The following is a 27293-nucleotide window of genomic DNA, read 5'->3' on the forward strand; positions in this document are numbered from 1 at the left end:
ATAGAATTGCTACAATATGTACAAGATATTAGTTCATATTTTAGCCAAGATTCTTAAGCCCGCAAGCCCACTTCAAGGGTCTTCGTTGTCTCGCGGGTTACTACTCTAATACGCAAACTTACGCCAGGAAACCTGCCTGCAAACGGGGCAATCATCCCGATAGGAACGGCCCCATGCTGGAACCTAAAGACCTAACTTGCCCAGAGATGGTAAACGATCCAAAGCAGGTCTGGTCACAGCTCACACCAACACACCAGGATTACATACAACACAGAACAGAGCTATCCATACCACATGTTTGGCCACCAGAACACTTCACTGTTAACACACACGTCCTGCCACCTGCACAGACACACCACACATCATGCATGAAAGCAAAACCCCAGGGAACAGGAAAACCCAACACAGGAACCCCACTCAGAACTCTTATGCATAGAGATATGAAAACATTCTTATCAGTACATGCAAAGTGAGTGATCAGTTCAGGAAGAGGGGGGGGGGGGGAGTAGCCAATAAGTGGAGAAGGAAGCATTTTTCTCTAAAAGATTACAAAGTGTCTTATATTCACTTGTACTATGGATTTATGAAAAAAGTTTAAGTTTAGATACTCTTTAAAAGTAAATTTGTGCCTACAAGTTGATAACCAGATTTAGTGTGATGGGTTAAAACTAATCTAAATAGATATTTAAAACAGAACATTTTAACCTTTTCATTACTTTTGTCACAATCCCCTAAAACAAAACTGTTATTTCTTAAAATTACAATTCCTTACAATTTCTTAATCTTGACTGTTGGACAGAGCCAAGCAAGTAAGCTTTTCTTTCTTCTTTAGATAACTATGCCCCCAATGTTTGTAACGTGTACAGTCTAAAATTGTAAAGCCATTTCTTTCAGCTTGCATGTGCTTGATTCAGGCTTGTTAGCCCTCTTCAGTAATACATAGTTACTCCCTATGTACTAACATGAGAAACATACCACTTTTTTTCAAATAGTTGATTGAACTGCTAACAGGCTAATATAGTCTTCTTCGAGAAGCCAAAACTGTGGTTTTTGAAGTTTTACTGGTTTTTCCAGTTTTTTTATCCCATAGAGCAATGAATTCTTCGCCATAAACTTGATGAAGACCACCACGTCCGAAACAAGTTGGAATTAACAACTACATTATATCATTTTAAATCTATTTTAGTAAAAACAACAACATTTTCTATATCTGCTTCATTATTCCCAGTTACCATGGCCTCGCACGAATACTGAACGACTTCTGGTAGAGATGTTCGAGAACAATGCAGCCCAGTTCCTTGCCATTGTTGAAGCTTTAACGGATAGCCACAGAAAAGTGTTGCAGGCTGGACCACCTTTGCCTGATGAACCAGAAATATATGATGTGATTGCAGAACTTTTTTTTGCTGGTATTGATATTCTTTCAGGTAATGTCTTTATTAAGAGTCCTAAAGAACACTTCTGGGTATAACTGAATATTGAGTTCTGCTAAGAATGCTGGACAGTATCCACAGCTCCTTATATTTCTGAGTCATTTGATTTTAGCGTGGAAGCCGGCAAATCTTGAGGAGTTATAAAGGTGACGGAAGGGGTGCCCATAAATAAATGAGCATACCCATATACATATGGCATTATCAAGTCATCAAAAGTTCCATGTCTGTGCTATGGCATGAGCCGTTCCTCACTCTTGTCCATGGATTTCAATGGGTGGTGCATACTGCTTTTCTTGCAGGGAAACAAGGATTTCCAAGGGGTTAACGATCCTAATGTGAATAACGCTTCAAATAGAGCCATTTGAACATGTTATTGTATCACATGCATTTCTATCTGTTTCCATAACAGAAACTACTGTGTGTGATGTATGTGCATATGGCCATATGAAACTAGACCCTAAGATTGGAAGTGATGTGATTTGATGCAGATAGGTGGAAATCATGCGGAACTGAAGAAGGCATTATATTTCTTGTTTGTAATGTGTTTTTGTATCTACAGCCTATTGATAGCATTGTGAAATGTCTCTGCTTTCACTGAGAAGATTGTGTTTGAGTTTTGATTTAATTACATACATAAAATACACCTACACTGTGTACACCTGTTTTATGAAAAGCTTTAAAAACTGCTGCTACAGCAGTACTCATGTCATGTACTAGTAGATAAAACTATAAATATAAAAGATCATAACTATTCTCTTGTCTATCATCTCTTTTAGGAGGAGGCAACAAAGGAGAGCGTAATTTGGGAGGTACCCCCCAAAGTGAGCTGTGTAAACTGCTGAAAGAGTCCTCTCTCCTGGAAATAGCAGTACAGGGTGAGCTTATCATTTTTTCTTAGTATGTACGTGTGTGTGTGTGTGTGTGTGTATATATATATATATATATATATATATATATATATATTCACATGCCAAAAGTCATGGGATAGCAAAATGTAAATTGATTATGCAGTGGCATTACTTCAGCGCCCACACCAGTATAAGTTGTGAGGTGTTCTCTTGTGAGTGAGGTTTAACACTGGTCAAACTAGGCATGATAGCGGATGCCAGATGGATAGGTCATTTCATCTCTGAAGTTGTGGAGGCATTTAATATTCCTCGATCCACAGTGTCATAAGTGAACCACGAAAACACCATTGAAGGCTTTACCACCCACAGTAGACAGAGCAGTGGCCATCCACAGGTGCTTAATGATCACGATTGGTGGTGTCTGGCTAGAATTGTTTATGTGAACAGACAAGCGATTGACAGAATTCACATCCACCTTCAGTTTAGGAGGCCCCACACACATATCCTGTAGATAAGTACAGCATTCTTGGGCTTCCATGCAAGATTGGAAGAGAATACTCACTAGAGTGCCTTTGTTAACATGACAACATCGGACAAAATGCCTCACATGGCCTCATGAAGTTGTTAAATGGACCCTAGAGGACTGGCAACATATGGCGTGGTCCGATGACCTACAGTACCAATTGTTTTGAGCTGATGGTAGGCTTTGTGTGTGGCACAGATCCCATAAAGTCATTGACCCCAGTCATCAACAAGGCATTGTGCAGGCTGGTGGTGATTCCATAGTGGTGTATTTTCATGGCATGGGTTGGGTCCACTGTTTTGTATAAACACGTCATTGACTGAATCCCACTACATCTCACTGCTTGGTGACCATTTGCAGCCCTTCATGGACCTCATGGACCACCACAATGATGACATATTCCAACAGGATAATGCACCATGCCATTGAGCCGAAGTTGCTCAAAATCGGTTCGAGGAGCATTATGGAGAGTTCCTACAGATGGTGCGACCTGCACATTTACCCAGATTGAACCCAATTGAGCATTTTTGGGATGTGGTACAGAGGTCCGTTCACACCAGACATCCTGTTCCTACAAAATACCATGATCTGTGGGTGGCTCCAGACATCTCTAATCCACCTGTAGAATCAATGTCATGTTGTTACGATCATGTAGGCAAACTAAGCACGGGGCCCACACGATCAGAGAGATGCACGCATGGAAGCTAGCTTTACGGCTCCTGGTTATACCGCTAGTCCCTACACTAACCAGGAGTCTGGCAGACCCCGACACAGTTCACACAGCACGCTGCAACAGGACAGGGCACAGATCACAGGTCACACAGCAAGCTGACACAAAACTGACAGAAAATAAACGTACAAATGGACATGAACCAGCAAGACACAGATCACACAGCAAGCTGCAACAGGACAGAACAGAGCACAGGTCATAGATCAGACAGCAAGCTGCAACAGGACAGACAACCAGGGCACGGACTCAACATATAGTGCAAACCACACAGACTCCACATGAACACAGAAGAAACTCACAGCAAGTCTATGTGTCCTCATTCCAGGGGGGAAAGACAGTCAGCCACAGAGCTGACATAGGGAACTGTGTCAGGGGTCCACCAACTGACACACTGAGCAAGACATAAGACGTTTGGAGGCCGCACCTGTACAGGGGAAGGGAAAAGGGCACTGCATGCACTGCAGACTAGGACTACAGGTGTCCAAACTGTCTTTAGGAAAGCAGAGAGACACAACAGACCTACTTGCAAACACAGATCTGAGTGGGAACAAAACCGATACATCCAAACATTGCAAGACCAGCTTCAGACTGACAAGAGCTGGGTTTATATGTGCTGAAGGCTAAAGGGGATTAGCTGCTGGAGCATACCACTCCCAGTAGCTCAATTAACCCTAGCCTCCTGTGAAACGCTGTGCTGCTAGGAACCTTAGCTCTACAGATCCCAGCAGCACACGTAACACATGTTGAGTTGCTGCCCTTTGACAGGTTAGAGAGGAGCTTACACAATATTAGTTTCTGTCCCATGACTTTTGGCATGTCAGTGTATATAATACAAGCATACATTACAAAAGACAAAAACAAATTTTTAAAATATACACCTTGAAAAAGGCTCAAATGGGTGAATAAATACATTCTTTCATACTACGAAAATATCTGTTGCACCCATTGCTGTGCTGGTTTCCTTTTTCTTTGCCACATAGATAGCTGGGGATTGAGGACACTGCCATCATCTGTGCTTCTTCTAGGTTAGTATAGTCAGAGAATTGCAGAGACCCATGAGAGAGGTGCTTTATAAAAACAAATTAACAGTTGGAAAGAGAAGTGCCCACATACTGTAGCACCGCCACCCATTATCTCTGCCCTGTTTGTAATGAAGAAATAACAATGCTTCATAGCAGAATACATCAAAATCTGCATCTGTTCTTATACAATTTTGTATGAGTACTATTCATGTATTATCTCAGTTTCTAACCAAAGGAGCAGACTAGGCAGACTAAAGAACATGTAACATAACTGATGAGTTAATCGTGTACAATAAGATAAATGTACTGCAAAAAGAAATAAATCATTCAAAAACAAACGTTCGCCAAGCATCCTCGAAGATTCACAAGATGCCAGACACAGCCAAAGGCGGCATTACATTGTCTAAAATTAGTTTAAATGTTCCTACTGCCACATACAATTCACACTGGGACTGATGATATATTGATAGCAAAGTTGTGAAATGCACCAGGGCTATCTATTGTGCTGGATGTGTATTTGGAGATCCGCATTGCTTTGTCTCTTTTGTGTCTGTTTTTAGAAAAGGATGCTGTGTCTGCAGAAGCTGTTGTGAAGTTTTCCAAATTGGCATTTAGCTATGAACACTGGGAAACGTTTGATATCATTATAGCTCCATTATATTCATTTTTACAGGTAATAAAATAAAACAGTCTAGAACTGATATCAGTAATACAGTACAGTATTTCCCCTTTTTCCCTGCTGCATTTATCAGCATGAGTTATGTTTCACCTACTACATTGTCTATGAATATGGATCCCAATGGAACACCAAAGTAATATTACGAGATTATGAGTTTGCAATCATTTGGATCAGAGGTCTGTATTGCAATGTGTACATTTGCTCTGTTCTCCTTCCACTTAATAGAATACACTGTAGCATTTTGATCCACTTTGCATTAGTTTTCACAAATGTGTTTCATATTTCATGCACTGGTGTGAAAACAGCCAAAAGGAGGGATAAAAGAGGAACTGATTATACAGGACAGAGTGACAAAAAATGCTTGGGGATAAGACAAGAGAAGTTCAATGAAAACTGGGAATCTCCATTCTATAACTAATGCCATATAGACAGCCCAAGAGTACAGACTTAATTTTTGGTAAACCTACAAACTGCACAATCCACAAATAAATATCAAAATTTATAATAAAATATCATTTTATTATCATATTACATTAAAACACTGCATTAAAAAGGCAGCTGAAAACTTTTTTTCACAAAGGCAAGCCAAATCTTGGAACTAGATGTCCATGTATGATGACCAAGCATACCCATCAGTAAGTACATAGATATTAAATAGAGATGAGCGAGCATACTCGCTAAGGACAATTACTCGATCGAGCATTGTCCTTAGCGAGTATCTCTCCACTCGGAAGAAAAGGTTCGGCTGCCGGCACAGGTGACAGGTGAGTTGCGGCCATTAGCAGGGGGCAGGGGGGAGCGGGGGGGAGAGAGAGATCTCCCCTCCGTTCCTCCCCACTCTTCCCCGCCCGCCGCCGGCAGCCGAATCTTTGCTCCTGAGCGGGCAGGTACTCGCTAAGGGCAATGCTTGATTGAGCAATTGCCCTTAGCGAGTATGCTCACTCATCTCTAATATTAAACAGTAACTGCACAATCAAGATACACCAAGCTGTATGCTCATAATAACCCTTATAAGAGGGAGGAAGACCATTGATGTCTGACTCACATGGGGCTAAAAATGATGCAGAAGTATCTCATGTATATCAAATAATCAGGATATTGTCATAATGCTTGTGTCTCGACACATGTTTTGCTGTTTCTTCCAGTGGTAAGCCCATGCAAGTCAGAATGCAGTGGTGTCTATCCCTCTTATAAAGGGTTATATAAGCATATACTTTGGTGTATCTTGATTGTGTGGTTACTGTTTAATATCTATGTACTTAATAATGGGCATTTTTTTGTGGACCTCTAATTCCAAGCTGTTGCTTGCCTCTGTGAATGTTTATAGCGGGCCTTTTTATCCAGTGTTTCCATGTAATATGATGATAACATATCTTGATGTTTTAATATTTATTCATGGCAAGTGCTGTTTGTAGGTTTACCAGTTTGCCGCTCTTGATAATATCAGATTGTCTTTATTGATTTTAGGTGTACTAGTATTAGTTTCTGGCCATACAGACATTAATAGACTTAGATTGCATACCAACATTGCTTTCAACTTCCCAGGTATGTTATAATGATGCAAAGAAATCTCAACTGATAAAAACTACTTCAATACATCATTTTATTAGAGTTATATCTTGCAGCAGTATACCATTGTTTCTGTTTTCTACAGAACCTCTCCACCCACAGAACTTTTACTTCAGCCAGCAGTAGATAGCAAGTTTGGAGCTAGTTTTATGACCTGAGTCACATATTGAGAATGCCAGTTTGCAGCCAGTACATCTTAAGGTCCATTTAGACACAACGATTATCGCTCAAAAGATGTCTTTTGAGCGATAATCGTTGTGTCATTTACAGCGCAAGATGATCGCTCAAGATGAGCGATCACTTTCTGCTGCGAGCGGAAGATGCAGAAGACAAGTGGGGTGTTCCCGCTTGTCTTCTGCATCCAGCTGTTCCCCGCTCCGAGCGCCCGGCTGTTATACAGCCGAGCGCTCGGAGCGGAGAGTGGAGAAGACAAGCGGGGACACCCTCTTGTCTTCTGTATCCAGCAGTGTTCTGCACGGAGCACCCGGCTATTATACAGCCAAGCGCTCCGTGCAGGGTATGGAGAACAGAGCTGGACCGCTTTGTTCTTCATACCCAGCCTGTCATCAGGAAATGGGATACAGCTGAAACAATAGTATCAGCTGTATCCCGCTGTGAATCTCTGATAAGGCTCATCATTGTCTTTCAGCATGTTGAAAGACAACGATGAGCGACGGCTTAACGAAAACTGCATGATGTGTGTGCAGTTACACACAACGACTATCGCTCAAAAGATGGCTTGAATCGTTGTGTCTAAATGGGCCTTTAGTGTTGTAGTTGACTTAGTGTTGTAGTTGCATTGAATGATGCAAATTGTAATACTCTGTATATTGATTGCTATAGGGCTATGCCACATGAGAGAAGGGAGAGTTCATATATAGCATAGATATTCACAGCTAGCCTGCTATTAAAAGTCCATTTACCACCAAGGATGATCGCTCAAAATTCGTCAGAAACTGACAGTTTCGAGCGATCATTTTGCATTATGTACTAATAAGCTAATCAGCTTATCAGTAGATAACCAGCTTCATTTGCATGTATTTAGAGAACAGCGGGTGGACTGGTCTCTAAAGACATCGCTATTGTTCTGCCATGGGCAGCAGCTTGCATACAATGATATCAGCACTGCCTGCGGAGAACACAGCATGCCGTCCCTCCTATCAGGGACGACTGCTTCTATGCTGAGCTGAACTCAGTGATGGACGAAGAGTGCATGGTAAGTGCATGATAGGCACACATTTACACGCAACGGCTATCGCTCAAAAGCTGTCGTTTGGACGAATTCCGAGCGATAATTGTTGCATTTAAATTAGCCTTAAGTTATAGACTTGCTTAAAGCCTATTTACATGCAAAGATAATCTTTCAAACGATTGAAAGATTTTGCGATCTATTTGTATAAGGTGTTAATGACCATTAACACTTTATCATTTTCATTTGCATGTAAAAGGGCCTCCAGGAGCTGTTCGCAGAGCCTAGCGTGTGATTAATCATGTGCCCAGCTGTGCACACAGCAGCATTGTTCTCTTCGCGGCTGCCAGCAGATTGCAATGTTATCTAACGACTCCCGTGGAGATAACAGCATGTGGTCTATTGAGAGATACTTTATCATCATTCAAGCGAAAACTGCAGGATGCCAAGCGTTTACATGTAACAATTATCCCTCAATTTGGTCATTCGAGCGAATTTTAAGCGATAATCGTTACTTGTAAATGGGCCTTTACTCACAACTGTCACAGAAAAGAGAAAATTTTATAATGACATTATTTCTTAAATTAGGCCAATGAAAGTGCAAAATGGAAGAAAGAGCTGAAAGATCTTAGCATACTTATTGCTGCTGAACCCTTGCTGTCCGGGAAAAAACATAAACACAACGTACAACTGAGTGTGAAGCAAACTGATATGGCTGAATTACCCGACTATCTTAGAATTATGGGGCTACACGGTAGGTGAAGCGTGATACTAACACTATTCTTATACAAGGGTTTTCTGGGAATAAAAACAATTCTAATAGTGGCAAATGATGGAAAGTGAAAAAAAGCTGTACTCCTCTCTTAAATGGCTTCCTACTCCAGCTTAGCATTAGATGTAATGGTGCTATGAATGGCACTTGACTGTTAAAGCCAGTCATTGACTGAGCGGTCATGTGTACCATGAATTACAAGTGATCGCTGCCAACAGCTTCCAAGACTGGGGTGGCTTCGCTGGAATTAGAGGCCATTTAAGCGGTGAACAATCCTTTTTTTTTTTAATTTTGCATCATTCCACGCCCATTAGATTGTGTTTTTTTTTTTAGTTCTGAAAACCGTTTAATACTTTACAAACTTATGAAAGTGTTGTTTACAGTATCTCTTAGTTGTATATAAGTCCCTGAAACACATTATATTGTAATGTATTAACATTGTTTCCATGTACTGCATGGTACGAGCTCAAAATGAATTGCGAATAATAGCAAATTTCACGTATAAAATGATGTATTTCCATAATGTGTATCACTTAGCTCAGATCTTGCACTGCATTACCATTAGTGCATTTTTCCACCAGGTGGCGCCCTTATAAAGGAAATCAAACAAAGTTCTTCAAGCACACAGTTTCAGTTTATCTAATATATTCACTGTTTGCTTCTGTTTCACTCAAAATACTTACACTTTTAATCCTTTTGAATATTTTCTAAAGTGTTTTAGTCCATTCTAAGATTCCGTCTCTATTATACACGTAGAATAAGTTCTTCCTGGGTAAAAAAAAGTCAAGAGTAGGAAGGTGAAGATGCCTCATTAAAGCGTGGTGTGCGCTTCCAGTCAAACTGATTAACGTTTTCCCTTCTGAGGGGACAACCCGACAAGTTAAAATATGCATGAGATCTCATAGTGATTATGCATCTTAAAACATTAAACACTATTCAGAATCAGCAGACTCTCCTTGTGTACATTACTGATTTTGTTTGTGATTATTTAATAAGGAAGAAAGGTGTCTGCATACAAAGCATCTCACAATCCAAACTCGTATTACCGTACATCTTAACATAAATATCTGTATAGCAATAGCTGTAAACAAGTGGGATTTCTAATGAAGAGGCCATTAGGTAAACCATAAAAACACTGGCTGGTAATATGGAAGGATACAAACGACTTCTTGCTATGTCTGCACACAGTGAAGATAAATGTAAAAGATTAAAAAAAAAAGTTTTTGGCATTTGTGAAGTAGGCAATAAAAGTTAAAGGTGGTAAATCTACAATAATGTGTGCATTCCAGAATATCTGCAATAATCCACTAATCATATTAGTGATGGATTGATGTCTTTCACATCACAGGTGAACCTGTAGACAACAGACTTCCAGACGATCACATCACGCTGGCAGAGACACTATACTTCTGTGTGTGTAACTCTTCGCAGGTATCGTGTCTGATAATTTTCATACTTGTAAGCTTTATAGCCTATAGGCCCTTTTACACGTAACGATTATCTTTCAAAATTCATCCAAATGGCTGAAAATGAGTGATAACCGTTACATGTAAACGCGGGCATTATCCTCTTTTCCTTTTGAACGATGGATTTAAGTTCACTTAAGATCCACCGTTCAGCCGCTGAAAGATTAAGCAAATACATTCCATTTGAATGTATTTCGCTCATCTTTCAATAGACTACAGGATGTTCTTCCCACGGCAGGTTTAGACTAGCTGGGAAGACAATAATGGAATGTGTTGGAAGCTGTTTGTACAGCTGGGCTCTGCAAACAACTCTTCGAGGTCCTTTTACATGCAAATGACGATGATGAAGTGTTAATGGACATTAACACTTTATGAAAGTAGATCGCTAAATCTTTTAGTCGTTTGAAAGATTTTCTTTGCATGTAAAAGGGCCTTAACTCCACTTAAAACCTGAAAATTCAGTGCAGGTAACCAACATTTTCCATGTCATGCTCTGATAAGTCCAGGAATCTGCGGTATGAGTTATTTGGAAAAGCTGGTTTGTTAGTCAGGGAAAGAAAACAGGCTATTTTCTTTCCCTGACTAACAAAGTAATTACTCTGCATGGTTAGAGCTGATCTGGATTTTTCTCATCGTGAAGAGCTTCTGTTATGCTATCACTTTAAAATCTACTTTCATAGTATAATCCATAATTTCATTTTTTGCCTATAACCCAGTAATGGAAAGGAGCAGGAGGAGAGTAGAGGGGTTTTCCCACAAATGATATTTATGTCGTATGCACAGAAAGGGGGATAAATGTCTGATCACTGGGGATCCAACTTCTGGGACTGCCAGTGATCTCAACACCTGAGTTTCCTATGTGAATAGAGTGGTGATGTGTGACCACTGTTTCTTTTACTACTATGGGGCAGAAGATTGCTGAACACATCAATCTCCCTCTTTCCAATAGATAATGGTGGTCATGCCTGCACACAGCCACTCCTTTCATATGGAAAACTTAGGATGCACAGTTGTTGGGATCGCGGGGGGTCCCAGCAGTTGGATCCACAGCTATCAGACATTTATCCACTGTACTAATTCTTTTAGTTTCTGAAACTTTCTGCAAATATGTATCAAGGCTGAATGATTTATCCTTACAGAAGGCATGTATGTTTAACTATGGTGGATGAGTAATTTAACTGCAAATAACTGCTTTTAAAAGGTATGTGCTCATTTGCACTGATTTTTTTTGTTAATTTCCTAAATACAAACCTTCTAAATACTATTAATTAAGAATTTCTTACCATTTTGTTGCTATATAGCTTATACAACTCCTTTATGCAGCTATCTAGGTGTCCGGCTGAATCATGCATAGATTTGACTAACGCCTGAAGTAATCAGTGACTATAACTTGTATCGTTACACTAAAGAAAGGCGTCAAGGTCCCCTATTTTAGTGAGTTTGGCATCACCACGTCCTTAGGCAGAGAGTTTCATAGTCTCACAGCTCTTACAGTAAAGAAACCACTTCTATCTTGGTGTAGAAACTGTCTTTCCTCTAGATGTAGAGGGCGCCCCCTTGTTACAGGCACAGTCCTTGGTATAAATAGATGATGGGAGAGATCTCTGTATTATCCCCTGATATATTTATACATCGTTATTCGGTCGCCCTTCAGCCATGATTTTCTAAACTAAATAATCCCAATTTTGACGACCTCTCTGGGTATTAAAGTCTGCCCATTCCATTTTTTGTATTTAGTTGCCCGTCTTTAAACCCACTCAAGCTCTGATATGTCCTTCTTGAGCACGGGTGCCCAAAACTGTATACAATATTCCATGTGTGGTCTGACCAGTGACTTCTAAAGAGGAAGAACAATGTTCTCGTCATGTGCCCCTAGACCTCTTGTGATGCACTCCATGATTCTATTTGCTTTGGCAACAGCTGCCTGACACTGGTTGTTCCAGCTAAGCTTACAGTTAACCAAAGTCCCCAAATTCTTTTCCATGCCAGCTTTACCCAATGGTTTCCCATCTAGTGTGTAATGGTGACATATATTTTCTCTACTCATGTGTATATTCTTACATTTATCAGTCCTAAACCTAATTTGCCACTTTCTGCCACATCCCCCCAGTTTATCCAGATCCATTTGCAACCGTATACTGTCCCCTTTTGTGTTACAAAACTATATATAGTAATTTCATCTGCAAACATTGAAGTTTTACTGTACAATCCTTTCACAATGTTATTAATAAATGTATTAAAAAGAATAGGGCCCGATACTGCCCTCTGTGGTCCCCCACTAGTAACGGTGACCCAATCAGAGTATGTATCATTTATTACCACCCTCTGCTTTCCATCACTGACCAGTTCCTTACCCACTTACACATATTCTCACCCAGACCAAGTATTCTCATTTTATATATCGACTAGAGATGAGCGAGCATACTCGTCCGAGCTTGATACTTGTTCGAGTATTAGGGAGTTCGAGATGCTCGTTACTCGTAACGAGTACCACGCGGTGTTCGGGTTACTTTCATTTTCTTCCCTGAGAAATTTGCGCGCTTTTCTGGCCAATAGAAAGACAGGGAAGGCATTACAACTTCCCCCTGCAACGTTCAAGCCCTATACCACCCCCCTGCAGTGAGTGGCTGGCGAGATTAGGTGTCACCCGAGTATTAAAATCTGCCCCTCCCGCGGCTCGCCACAGATGCGTTCTGACATAGTTCAGGAAAAGTGGTATCTTGGTGGAGCTGCTATAGGGAGAGTGTTAGGAGTGATTTTAGGTTTCAAGAACCCCAACGGTCCTTCTTAAGGCCATAAATCTTCTCTATATGCGCTCAATGGGGCCGGCGGCAGCAGCGCCGACCCCATTGAGAACATATAGAAGACAAATCCTTCTTCTCTGCCACAGCTGTAATAGCTGTGGCAGAGAAGAACGATGTTTGCCCATTGAATTCAATGGAACCAGCAATACAGCAGGTTCCACTGAAAGCAATGGGCTGCCGGCGAGCGCGGGGATGAATTGTCGGGAAGGGGTTAAATATATAAGCCCTTCCCTGCAATTCATCCAGAAATGTGGTACAATAAAAAATATATACCGGCGTATAAGGCGACGGGGCGTATAAGACGACCCCCCAACTGTCACCTTATACGCCGGCAATACAGTGGAGCAAAGAATAAAAATCATTACTCACTTCTTCTGGTGTTCTGCGCCGCTGCTGCAGGCTGTCGCTCCCTCCTGGTTCCCGGCAGAGCATTGATTTCTCTACGAAGGGCTTTAAATCCCTGCCTCCAGAAACACACGTGCCTTCAGCCAATCACAGCCAATGACAATGATGTCATTGAATGGCTGTGATTGGCTGTGTTTCTGGAGGCGGGGATTTCAAGCCCTGCGTCCAGAAAGCAATGCTCCACCGTGGAACCAGGAGGGAGCGACAGCCTGCAGGAGCGCCGCAGAACGTCAGAAGAAGTGAGTAATGATTTTTATTCTTTGCTCCACTGTATTGCCGGCGTATAAGGTGACAGTTGGGGGGTCGTCTTATACGCCCCGTCGCCTTATAGGCCGGTATATATTTTTATTGTAACACATTTCTGGATGAATTGCAGGGAAGGGCTTATATATTTAACCCCTTCCCGACAATTCATCCTGTGATCGCCGGCAGCCCATTGCTTTCAGTGGAACCTGCTGTATTGCTGGCTCCATTGAATTCAATGGGCAAACATCGTTCTTCTCTGCCACAGCTGTTACAGCTATGGCAGAGGAGAACGATCTTTACGCTGACAGTGCGGGGGGGGGGGCACTCTTTCCGCTATTGTGGCTTAATAGTGGGACCTGTGAACTTGAGATGCAGCCCAACATGTAGCCCCTCGCCTGCCCTATCCGTTGCTGTGTCGTTCCCATCACTTTCTTGAATTGCCCAGATTTTCACAAACGAAAACCTTAGCGAGCATCGGCGATATACAAAAATGCTCGGGTCGCCCATTGACTTCAAAGGGGTTCGTTACTCGAAACGAACCCTCGAGCATTGCGAAAATTTCGTCCCGAGTAACGAGCACCCGAGCATTTTGGTGCTCGCTCATCTCTAATATCAACCTTTTATGCCACACAGTATCAAACACTTTGGAAAAAGATCTACAATGACTCTCCCCAGTCCAGTCTAGTACTTACCTCCTTGTAGAAACTAATTAGATTGGTTTAACAATAGTGACCCCTCATAAACCCATGTTGATATGGAGCTATACAGCTAATTTCATCGAGGTACTCCAGGATGGCATCTTTTAGAAACCCTTCAAGCATTTTAGTGTAGAAATGGCAGAATCTGCAGTGGTCAAAATAAATAGATAGCTTTGCTCATAAACCAGTCAGTGACTTTCATGTCACATTATACACTAATACGAGTCTATAGTGATGAGTCTAATATAACCATAGAACTTTTCTTCTCCAACTTACATATGAAAATAATCCTATCTCCTGCCACACAGATACACAAGGACATTAACAATAAAAGTAGACACTCATTTTATTTTTTTTCTAAAAGAATCTGAAATTTAAATGAGAAATTATTGAAAGCTGTGAGTGATAGATAATCCATTAACGTATGCGTCACTGCAAACAGTCAGTAAGACTGAGAAGAAATCAGTGAAACTTGACAGGTTTTGTCTAGGTCTGCATATAAATCAATCACAGGGACTGCTTTGTGTACTGTAAATGGGGATTGCCATTCCTCTGCTATTGTGAGGGACAAAAAGCTCTGCTGGGCTGCATTTATTGTTTATGGAAAAATAAGATAGATACATCAAATATTGTGAAGGGAATGGGAAAGTCAGATTGTACACAAGCCGCTTGTATACTGTTCTTTGGCATCCTATGGACTAAAGTAATCTACAAGTACATATCAGCAAATAGTGTCCTGCTATTAGTTAGCCCTGGCAATTATTTTGCATTAATGGCCAACTTTTTGTTGATTCTGTTAAAAAGCAATGTACCTTAACACCAAAAACTGATATAGATAGAAGCCCTTTCATCTTTTGTAAGGTTTTTTTAAATTTTTTTCTTTATTTCAATTAGCCACCATTACAACTTGCCTTAATATTTCCTGTGTCGATTTGTAATTGAAATACTGCCACCCTGTGTTTGGATGACCACACGACATGCTAAGGCTTTTATATATGTGGGCCAATAGAGGTGGACTTGACACCTAATTGACATATTATAGAGGACACTATGGGTGTCCTCTAAAGTATAAATTGGGAATGGGGGCTACGGGAGAGCAGTACCATGCCACTCACTACACTGCTCATTTAGCTCAGCTGCTTTTGCTTCACCAACATAGGTAATGTTTCTAGACAAGACGTAATACTGGGGGATTTGTCACTACATAAGAAAATGATTTGACACTTGGTGTCAGGGATCAAACCCAGGACCTCCTGTACTCCAGTCAGCAGCTTTTCCCGCTGAGCCACCCAGCCATCTGGACAGCTCCTCTGCTAAAGCCTAGCAATGATCCTGTGTTTCCTGATCTGTTCCCCTATCCTGACCCTGCCTCTGCTTCTGATTAGGCACACTATAAAATTCTAGCCCTGCCACTCCCTCAGTGCGTGATTATTGTGCTCCACGGCCTTAGTCAAGCTCCAATACTAGCCTGCTCTTCTACAAGCAACTGAGACCTCCTATTATCTGACCTCTGGTATTCTCCTGACAACACTACCCATCTTCTCTATTGTACTGTGACCTGAGACCTCCCGTTATCTACCTCTGGCATTCATCCTGACAACACTACCCGTCTCCTCCCTTGTACTGTGACCTGAGACTTACTGTTACTGACTCCTGGATCTTCCCTGACTCCTCTCTAAATCTGCAGCTCCAACCTTAGTGCCTGAAATGTTTACACTCAGGAGTCTCGGAAAGACCTGAACGACTCCAATAAAGGCTGTAATGGCTTCCTTATCTTCACCTATAGGCTGTGGGGTACACTTATTCCAATGACTTTTTCGCTTTGTTTGTTCTTACTCTTATAGTAACATAAAAATACTATGTATCTTTTTGTACCGTCAAAAATGGAACATACGCGACCTAAATACGCACTGACGCATATATGGAGGGAAAAAGATAGTTCTGGAACTATCTTTTGCCCGATATACGGCGGCAGCACCCATAGACTCCTATCGGATCTGGGAGAAAAAGGGAGGGTAAGGCATTTTAGCAGTGTCCAACGCTACGAAAAGCTTACAGGTGCCTCTATACAGGCATTGGAATGCATCCCGAGGATTTTGGCAGAGCGAGGGTTTTTCGCGGCGTGACGTATTTTTTCGCTAAAAACTTTGCTCTCGGTTGTGTGAATGGGCGAGAAAACGCAGGCCGTGAGCGCAGAAAAATGGTCGTTCATGCAATTTTACTGAATGCCAAGTTTGTTAATCTAATGTTAGATGACCCAGGAGTTGTCTTTTTTCCTGAAATAAAGTCTGTGGGACGCTAAGCTGTAATTCCGTATTATTATTGTTTTTACCTTCTTGCACCACTTGATCAGTTAGCTGAAAATTACTTTGATGGCTAATATAGTGATGTGCTAATGTATCTAATTACCGTAATTGAGGCTTTCACCATAATTTCTTGTAATTCATTTACAATCTGCACCTTTTTTCCTAACGTTTATATTTTACACTTTCTAGGATGCCCAACCAGATGAAGACATTGTCGTTAGTGTTGTATTATTACTGTGGCAAAAATGCAAAGTTGGGATGCAGCGAATCCAAACTGGATTAGATGGATCCAAATTTGTACAAAAATGTGAGATGAATAGCAAGGTAAGGTTGATTAACCATAGTATAATTTTGTTTCTACCCGACATTCATGTATTTTGGTCTGTTGTTCACTCCTCTGCTTAGGAAGTAGCAAGTTTTAATAAATAATATTCTTCTTTAAGAGACACAAAAAATCAACTATGTGAATAAAAATTACAACTGGCCACCAAACAGAAAAGTGCATTTCACAGAGTTATTACCAGCTTTCTTTTTTTGTGAGAGTCAGACCCCTTTACTGAAGCAGAATGGCCCAGTGCCTTACTTAAAGGGGTTGTCCCGCGAAAGCAAGTGGGGTTATACACTTCTGTATGGCCATATTAATGCACTTTGTAATGTACATTGTGCATTAAATATGAACCATACAGAAGTTATTCACTTACCTGTTCCGTTGCTAGCGTCCTCGTCTCCATGGTGCCGTCTAATTTCAGCGTCTAATCTCCCGATTAGACGCGCTTGCGCAGTCCGGTCTTCTCCCTCCTGAATGGGGCCGCTCGTGCCGGAGAGCTGCTCCTCGTAGCTCCGCCCCATCACGTGTGCCGATTCCAGCCAATCAGGAGGCTGGAATCGACAATGGAACGCACAGAGCCCACGGTGCACCATGGGAGAAGACCTGCGGTCCACCGTGGGTGAAGATCCCGGCGACCATCTTAGCAAGGTAAGTAATAAGTCGCCGCAGCGCGGGGATTCGGGTAAGTACTATCCAGTTGTTTTTTTTTACCCCTGCATCGGGTTTGTCTCGCGCCGAACGGGGGGCCTATTAAAAAAAAAAAAACCCGTTTCAGCGCGGGACAACCCCTTTAATTTCTTTCTAAATTGTACATAATAAGCTGTTGTAATGAAAGAAACATCTTTCTTTAAGGTTGGGAAGGTAAAAAAAAAATGCTACATGCCAAATGAAAGTTAAAATTCCTCCTCTGAAAAGACATAGTATGAACACTATTTTACTGATTACATATACAATTAATTTACATAAACTTTGCAACATCTGTAGATTTTTAACTTGACTATAACATTCAATAGCAAGTTATCTTATCTAGGCCATTGGAAAGCTATTGTTATCTTGTCTTAACACAACAAAAGCCAGTGTAGAGCAATTGAATGGGTAACTTTGAGGATGTTGTTATCACAACATGTTAAAAGTCAAGTTAAGGCCCCTTTACATGCAAAGATAATCGCTCAAACTGCCCAAAGATTGAAAGATCTAGCGATGGGAAAGATGTAAGTCAGTTTTCTTCAGGTCAAACTACACAGATTATACATGTTGTCTATTACAATGGAGGCACATAAGTCTGCATATGAGCTTTTTCCACTGCGGCCTTACTTCTCTCTCTGGGGAGAGAAAGCCGCAGTGGAATGCCGGTGGCAGAACCGCTCCAACGAAATGCCATAGATTTTGAAGCAGCAGCTCTCCCGCGGAAATCTCACGGTGTTTCGGTGCAGCCAAGCCGCGAGATTTCCATCCCGTGTGAACCCAGCCTTATGCAGCTGACACTCACATGCAATGGCTGGGATCCAGGGTAAGTCCAGTCTCTATAGGATGCAGGGATCAATTGCGGTGGTTACACAAAGGGAGAGGCCTTTCTCTGTCACTCCAATTGGTCAGCCACAGCGCAACTGAACGGTGCTGAGTGATTATCGTAGCAACCTTAGGCCCTTAGGGTTACCCTCTTAGTACTCAGGCTACAGTACTACTTGGATTGCACCAGCGCAATATACTACAGTACAGAAGGTTTGCATGCTTTCAAAACTAGAAGTGTTCATTGTTTTTATTGTCAATTAACAAAATGCTAAGTGATTGAACAAAAGAGAAATCAAATCAATATTTGGTGTGAGCACCCTTTGTCATCAAAACATCATCATTTCTTCAAGTTACACTTGCACACAGTTTTTGAAGGAACTTGACAGGGAAGTTGTTCCAAAGATCTCGGAGAACTTACCACAGATCTTCTACTCAAATCTTTCTTTCTCTTCATGTAATCTCAGTTTGACTGGATGATGTTGAGATCAGGGCTCTGTGGGACTATATAATCACTTCCAGGACTCCTTGTTCTTCTTTATGCTGAAGATAGTTGTTAATGACATTGGCTGTATGTTTGGGGTTTGTTGTCCTGCTGCAGAATAAATTTGGAGTCCAACACCTTCTATTTTTGAAAACGATTCTTACTTTGCAGCATTTTTTCCTGACCTGTCTAAAACATTTACATAGTACTGTAATTGATCAAGAGATCACGTATTCAAGTCTGCCAGTGGATCAAAAAGAAAAAATACACATAAACAGTTGGCTGAAAATGTTATAAATATTAAAGTGTATGTATTAAGTTCAAGAAAAAACTTTTTCCCCATTTATCATTAAAAAATTATAAACAATAAGAAAAAATATAAATGTTATTGCTGCATCCATAAAAGTCTGAACTATTAAAATATCATGTTATTTTATCCTACACCGTGAACAATATTAAAAAAAAGAGGAAAAACAGAAAAATGGCTGTGGTGCCAAGCAGTTTTTCAAGACTAAACTATTGATGACCTATCCTCGGGACAAGTCATCAATAGTTGATCGGCAGTGGTCTGCCGCTTGGGATCCCCACAATCAGCTTTTTAAAGAGAAGTCGCTTGCCTAAAGAGTCCAGCAGCCTCTTCTCATGGTTCCATTCGAATGAATGGAATTGATTCGCTATGCAGACGTAGCCCACTATACAATGCATGGTGTTGTGTCTGGTATAGACTAAAGCAGTTGCGGCACTCACCTGAGTGTTGCTGTCACTTTAGTTGACTGATCTGTGGGCATCTCAAGCTGCAGACCATCTCCAATCAACTATTGCTGACTTATCCTGAGGATAGGTAATCAGTAGTTTAGTTGCAGAATCCCCTTTAAGCTCCACCCTTACACATAATATATAACGTACGTTTTCCTGTTCTTTGCTGCTTTTTTGATTGTTGTGTGCTTGTGTTTTCCTGTCTTCTTTGTAAATTAAGACCAATGATCAGAATGGGAATAAAATGTTGGCAAATAGATTTTAGAGGATAGAGAATAAGATTGTAAAGAATAGCATTGTAGTGCCAGGACAGGCCAACACTTTGCCTCAGTCAGTCTCTGCACACTACATATCTTTACAGTCATCATTTATAGACTATAGGGTCATTATGTATTGATGATGTAATATCAGAGCCCTAATCAGGAGAATCATGGAGTACATTTTTTATATAATGTTTTTATTCTTCTTCTAGTGGATCTATATTCTATGTCTCATCTATGAAGTGATGCAACACTCAAATATCATACATACAGATGCTCTCATATTAGGAGAAGCTGCATTGAGATTAGCAGGGATCTCAGAAGGTATGGCTGATGCCATTGTGAAATGTGGAAGAAAGTCAGGTAAAACATCAACTTAATTAGCAGGGATTAAAAGGTAAAGAGTTTACTGGAGTTGAATCAAAATTCATGTTCAAATAAGAACCTTCTAAAAGTAATAAAAAGTCAAATTAAACTGTTCCAACTCTGTGTAGGTAAAGTTCCCTGGTGCAAGCCTCGAATCATGGCTGACTCCTAGGGTGACGTCACATCGCGACTAGAGATGAGCGAACGTACTCGGTAAGGGCGATTTCGCAATCGAGCACCGCGATTTTCGAGTACTTCACTACTCGGGTGAAAAGTACTCGGGTGCGCTGTGGGGTGGGGGGTTGCAGAGGGGAGTGGGGGGTAGCAGTGGGGAACAGGGGGGAGGCCCTCTCTCTCTCCCACTCCCCGCTGCAACCCCCCGCTCACCCACAGCGCACCCGAGTACTTTTCACCCGAGTAGTGAAGTACTCGAAAATCGCGGTGCTCGATTGCGAAATCACCCTTACCGAGTACGTTCGCTCATCTCTAATCGTGACGTTTTCTTGACAGACTATTTTTTGCAGGGTTGTTTGCCATTACCTTCCCCAGTCATCTTTTACCCCCCAGCAAGCTGGGTACTCATTTTACCAACCTCGGAAGGATGGAAGGCTGAGTCAACCTTCAGCTGGCTACCTGAACCATGCAAGGATTGAACCCACAACCTTCATTTTTCTGGTCTTCTGTTCCCCCTCAGGGCCAAATGAGCAGCCTATCAACTCTTATTCATTCGGAAATTTCCAGGCGATATAATAGAGGAACAATACAACAGCTTTACTTGTGCAGTTTCAATTAACTTTTCTAATAATTTCATTTTTAGAAATGGTTAAGACAGCTCTATTTTGCAGCAGAAAAGAGTAGATATACATGTTAAATAAAACTAGTATAGGGGTCACAGAAGCCATAAAGCTAAATGTAGCATAAAGAACACATATAAAGCCAATTAAGCATGAATGTAATTCCACCATAAATGTTAGTTGTTGTTGTTATTTATTATTTTTAAGTGCTATTAATTCTAGGAGTTTAAGTACATTACATAAGGGAAAAACAAGTAAAAGGAACATGAACTAAATGAGTAATAGGCCTTCAAGGGAAGGGGGAAGGCAACAGTAGGTGAGGGTAGAAATTACCATAGATATTTGAAATTGTTCTAAAATTATGCCAATGATTCCTGTTGTGCACCTTGTTTGGAGTTCCTTGAGATCACATAGGAGATATTTGCATTATCTGTAAAACAGCTGCAGATACAGGAAAATCAAATTCCTTAGACCATCGACTGTGTTCAACAGCCTAGAATTTTTTTGTGGAGAATAAGCTAGAGGTGGTCGATGATGGTCTAAAGGGAAACTACTAAGGGTACCCTTTACATAGGATGATGCACCCGACGGCCAACCCACTGGCAACCATCTGACTATTGCTCCTGTGTTTCACACAGGAGCAATAGTCATTCAAGTGAATAGAGGCGGAGCAGGCAGTGAACGTCATCGCCACCACCTTAATTCACAGTAAATGGGAAATTTTGATTGGCTCTTGTGTACAAGGCCGACAGTCATTTGGATATTAGTTCTGCTAAAAAACCAAGCAACTTAAACAGATGAGCGATTTCTTGCTCAGTGCCCTGTTGCCGGCCACATGTACATGGGACCATTATCGCCCAAATTGCTGTTTCCAGTAAGCAATTTCTTAAAGGTACATTGAGATTGTAATTTCCCAATGGTTTATTTGCTCTACTGGTAGATCACTTTGGCTTGTCAAAGCAGTAGCTAATGAAAGTTGATTAGTGAATAACAAATAATATACTTACCTAGTTAAATATTACAGTAAAAAAGACATATCTCCTTTAGGGGATGGGAAATAATGCAAATATACATATTTTAAAGTTGTCTGGTTTAACATAGCAGGGATCCTTAAAAAAAGCAATAAATATCAGTTAGCTGTAGATTAGTTATATGTACGGAAAACTGTGTGGAATATACATTATATTTTGAGGATAAGTTGAGGATAAGTTGTGAAAGTTTTGACAAAAATGCATTGTCCATGCACAAACGCACATATATAATAGCTGGAGCTGATGGAAAGGATCACAGTAGTGTCATCACACATACAGCTCCTCAGCAGACATTTCAGTATTCTTCAGCCAGAAGACTGTTTTGCATTCAAATAACCCTTCTGTGCCATGTTCATATTTACTGAAATACAGGGGAAAGTATTGATTGATTTTGAGTCTTTGAAATACACATAAAAACAATTCAGGAAGTTCCTAAGAAGACCTTCATAGAAGTTTTCTTGTTTCTGTTTTTCAGAGAAATGACAATGTCATTGTGAATTTTCCTTTTCTGCTGAGAATAATGACTTTCTCAGCTCTAAAATATTGAAATCCCGATAAAGAACAAGCTGACTTAGATGCCAGAATGAACTTGTTACGTATTCCCTTCAACATTAGTGTGAAGTTGAAAAAGAACATGTGCCAACCTTTAGCTTTTTTTCAGCACTGAAAGTTCCTGAAACATGCAAAATGTTAAACAGGGCAATCTTGTACATTTCAGTATTACTTCCGGCAGTTTGTAACCACTGTCCAATGTAGCGTTTCTAGTCTAGCTTATAGGTTCATTTTCTATATGGTGAAATGGTATTAATTTATGTTCAGTAGTGATGGGTTTATTTAATTAGTCAAACTACTAACCACCACTTGTCAGTCAGTGAGTATGTATGTGAGTGCTTCTCATGTTCTGCCTCTGGTGATGTCATCGCTCTGCCCCCTGGTGACCTCATCGAAGGTCCTACAACATATATAAAACACAGAGCCTGACCGACAGAAAAACAGCAAAGTTAGGGCTCTTGAAAAGAAAAGGACAAAAATAACAAAATGAGAATACAACTAAGCCGTTATTATCTCAGACACATATCAGCAGTCCCGACAGAAGATACCGACATACCCCTACCAGAGAGATCCGGTGGGCTAAAGGACCTGTGGTGACATAATTGCTGTGGGAGGAGCCATTGTGCAGTTTTGTAGAAAGTACTGTATCTGGGCTTTTCTCATGCTCCGCTCCCTGGTGACGTCATCGCATGTCCTATAGGATATATAAAACTCAGAGCCTGACCAACAGAAAAACAACGCTCTTGGAAGGGGAGGACACAAATAATAATATGGGAAGACAACTAAGCCATTATCTCAGAAGACACAACTCAGGGGTCCTGACAGAAGACACTGACCTACCACCACCACAGAGATCCGTGAGCTGAAGAACCTGTGGTGATGTCACTGCTGTGGGAGGAGCCAAGCTGTGTTTATCTTCTGTGGTAATCAAGATGGATGTAGTAGAGCTGTGTGTGTGATGTGTGGGGATCATAATGGACGTACCATATAGCACAGCAGCATGGCGCATTGCACCACCAGAAACACTGGTACTATAATTTCCTATTAATTAGCAGTCTATATCTACTGCTCCCTCAACATCTTGCAAGGTCCCCTTAATGGCAGATTTAATAAATTTTACTATTTGTATGCACTTCACAGCATTGTATACTGAGATTTTATTATGTAGTTAGTATAGAGCCACTCTGATAATTTTGTTGTGTTCATTTATTATGTAACTAGTCCCCCACTGTATCAAAAGTTTGCTAATATCATCTTCTTTAGTTATTTCTTTCTATTTGAAACTTCTTGGAGCCCCTCTCCTCAGCTGGATCATGTGATTTCATTGTGACCACCTAAAATGTCCTTGACTTTAAGACCCTCTTAAAAAGTCAGTTTTTCAGTCAGCATAATTCCTGTGTGATGGACCCCACCACTCAAGCTCTTTAGAGGGGGACACAGACACTCCTATCACAGTTCCTGATGTTGATCACACAGCTCCTGTCACACAGTTATAATACATGAGATGACAGCTCATCCTGCTTCTGTAGCTTATTTAGGTAAAAATACAGAGTAGCGTTAATCAGTGTCCTCACTACAGGCAGAGATGGTATAGACTCTAGCTGCTCATATGATGTTGTATTGATGCATCATGGGATTGATAGCACAGAATAGCGATAAAGAAATTGGCTACAAATCCTAACATTACAGTGATGTCTGATACACATCAGATAGGAAGCTACATGGCATGGAAGTGACTGCAATATGCATAGGAGACCTCCAAAGTGTTACAATCAGGTGACGGTTTTTGCTGGAGTGTGTCTCTAGAGGCAAAACTTATTTAGAGTATTTCAGTTTTTGGGAAGTTAAAATAAAATACTTTGGAGTATTACTGGAAGAGCTCATGGCTTGCAATAACTTAACATTTCAAATAGACAATGCTATAATGCAGCTTTATTTTATTCGAGAGGCTTTATAGATTGTCATATACATGAGATTATTAGTGTTATAGTACCATTACCTTACAGAGAGCTATTCATATGAAATGCAGAGAGGTTAAAATACACAATATATGAAAAAACAATAAAAAAGTAATACTAACTAAGTGAGAGGCCGGGACAGAAGAAGAAGGTAATAGACAATAGGTGAGGGTAAAAAGCTACCTCCTTATTCGTGTAGTACAAACAGAGCTATTGCAGGTTAGACAGTTGGGCAGGAGAAATTTTGGTGATCACGATGTGAGGAGCAGAGAAGAAGGGCTGGTGAGGACTGGAGATGACATGTGGGGAGGTATCGGCACGTTAGGACAGATTGTGAACTCTTTTAAAATAACATGCTTTTTGAACAGAGACCTTAGAGCAAGCTGTCGTGAATGTTGAATATTTAAATATTTAGACTGTGTCTACACGTAGCAAAAATGTTGCAAATTTGCTGTCCAAATTACAATAGCAACAAAGTAGACTAGATTTTAGCAAAGCTCAGTCACTCAATGCTGAAATATATCCGTGCAGAAACTGACACGTGGTGCAGACATTAAATCTGCAGCATGTGAGTTCTTCCCTTGGATTTCTGTATCGGACTTCACCCCCTTGTAATTCATACGGTGAGATTCTCAGCAAATCTGTGACCATTTCCACAACAATTTGTGGATTTGCAGCCACATCCGCAACAGATTTTTTTCAATCCTATGTGGATATATCCTTATTGTGACTCGCATTGGGAAAAGTAACCCTGAAAAGAAGCAATGTTTTCTGGGATTGAGTTATTTAAGGCTTTTCCTTTCAATGTGCGACTCTAGCTTTAGAGACACCTGTGCAAATCTGCTAAAGCTGTGTCTTTATACTGTTAGAAATGAACACGGACAAATATCTCTCAGAAACTGAAAATGTTACCTAACCAGTATTGACTAGACATATTTTGTGCTCTTACCTGATGGGTAAGAATTTACAATGTAATAGTCAGGTGCATTTGTTTATGGTTTCCAAGAAAGGTTGGCAAACAGGGTAAAATGAGTGCACTGTGGCAGGCGAAAGGAAGGATGGATTTAATTAACAGATACAGCACATTTGTAGCAGTGAGGAGGAATGTATTTGTGAGCTCTGCTAAACACACTGCCGAAGTGAATTTGAACTAGGACCCTTTTGACCATGGCGGAAATTAGTTTTCTGCCGTAAGGATATTCTGCAGACAACAGGGCAATTAACCCACAGAGACACTGTGAACTTCGAGTCTGGAGAATCCCATTCTGAAGACCTTGAAAAATAAACCATTTAGCAATGTAGCTGCCAACTGAAATGTAAAAGTGACCTACGGAAAAAGTCATGATACTACAGATTCTATAATCTGCATATTAACCTTCTGATCAAAGGACATGTATGTATTACTTAACCCTGGACGAATCTGTTACATAGTACCATAGTCAACTGTAAAACAAGAAAAACATCACAGTGTAACAAAGAAATAATTGTAGGTAGGAATAATGGTACCCGGAACGCTAATAAGCCTGTCAGATATAGCCTCCCCAATAGATGAGCAGAAGCATCCATAGTAAATCAGCAGATACTTGGAGAAGAAGGGTACCCTGCATGCTGGACAGGAGACGGAAGATGAGGAGAATCTTTTATTAAGCTACATGTTTCAGTGCCGCACTGGCATATTCATCTGGCTTGTTTATAACATAGTCAAAGACAGCAGAAGGTTCTGGTTCTGCTGTCTTTCACTATATTTTGAACAAGCCAGATGAAGGATTGGTGCAACATTGAAATGCGTAGCTTAATAAAGAATTTTCCGCATCTTCCGTCTCCTGTCCAGTGCCCCGAATCCCATTCTCCAAGTATCTGCTGATAGTAACATAGTAACGTAGTATTTTAGGCTGAAAAAGGCTTGTGTCATTCCAGTTCAGCCTATTTTCCTGCAATGGTGGTCTGGTGGAAGCCAGTTTTCCTCATTTGAGGGGGGAAAAAATCCTTCCTGAATCAAAGCCTGGCATTCGGAGTACTTGCTAGATCAACAACTCTTCAGTGACTATAACATGTAATATTGTTATACTCAAGAAGGTCGTCCATGCCCCTCTTGAACTCTTTTAGTGAGTTTGCCAGGCAGAAAGTTCTATAGTCTCACTGCTCTTACAGTAAAGAAACCCCTTTTTGTTGGTGTAAAAACCTTCTGGTGTAAAAACCGTCTTCCCTCTAGTCTTAGAGGTGCCCCTTTGTTACAGTCACACTCCTTGGAACAAATAGATCATGGGAGAGATCTCATATACATACATTATACATAGTTATTAAATTGCCCCTCAGCTGTCTTTTTTTCTAAACTAATAAACCCAATTTTGATAACCTCTCTGGGTATTGTAGTCCGCCTGTTTGTTTTATTAATTTAGTTGTTCGCCTTTGAAGCTCTAATATGTCCTTCTTGAGTACCGGTGCCCAAAACTGTACACAATATTCCATGTGTGATCTGACTAGTGATTTGTAAAGAGGAAGAGCAATGTTCTTGTCATGTGCCCCTAGACCTCTTGTGAGGCACCCCATGATCCCATGTTGATT

At 40.8% G+C, this 27293-nt stretch overlaps 1 protein-coding gene across 1 annotated transcript in view; it reads left to right on the forward strand.

Moving 5' to 3' along the window:
- Positions 1-27293, forward strand: part of CFAP54 (cilia and flagella associated protein 54) — a 394557-nt gene that overhangs the window by 44423 nt on the left and 322841 nt on the right. The window contains exons 9-15 of the mRNA XM_066591462.1: positions 1229-1427; positions 2210-2308; positions 5117-5229; positions 8582-8747; positions 10114-10196; positions 16880-17014; positions 20240-20390. Coding sequence (XP_066447559.1) covers positions 1229-1427; positions 2210-2308; positions 5117-5229; positions 8582-8747; positions 10114-10196; positions 16880-17014; positions 20240-20390 — 946 coding nt within the window. The remainder of the gene's footprint in view (positions 1-1228; positions 1428-2209; positions 2309-5116; positions 5230-8581; positions 8748-10113; positions 10197-16879; positions 17015-20239; positions 20391-27293) is intronic.

The sequence above is a fragment of the Eleutherodactylus coqui genome, chromosome 2 (assembly GCF_035609145.1).
Source record: "Eleutherodactylus coqui strain aEleCoq1 chromosome 2, aEleCoq1.hap1, whole genome shotgun sequence".
Classification (NCBI taxonomy): Eukaryota; Metazoa; Chordata; class Amphibia; order Anura; family Eleutherodactylidae; genus Eleutherodactylus; species Eleutherodactylus coqui.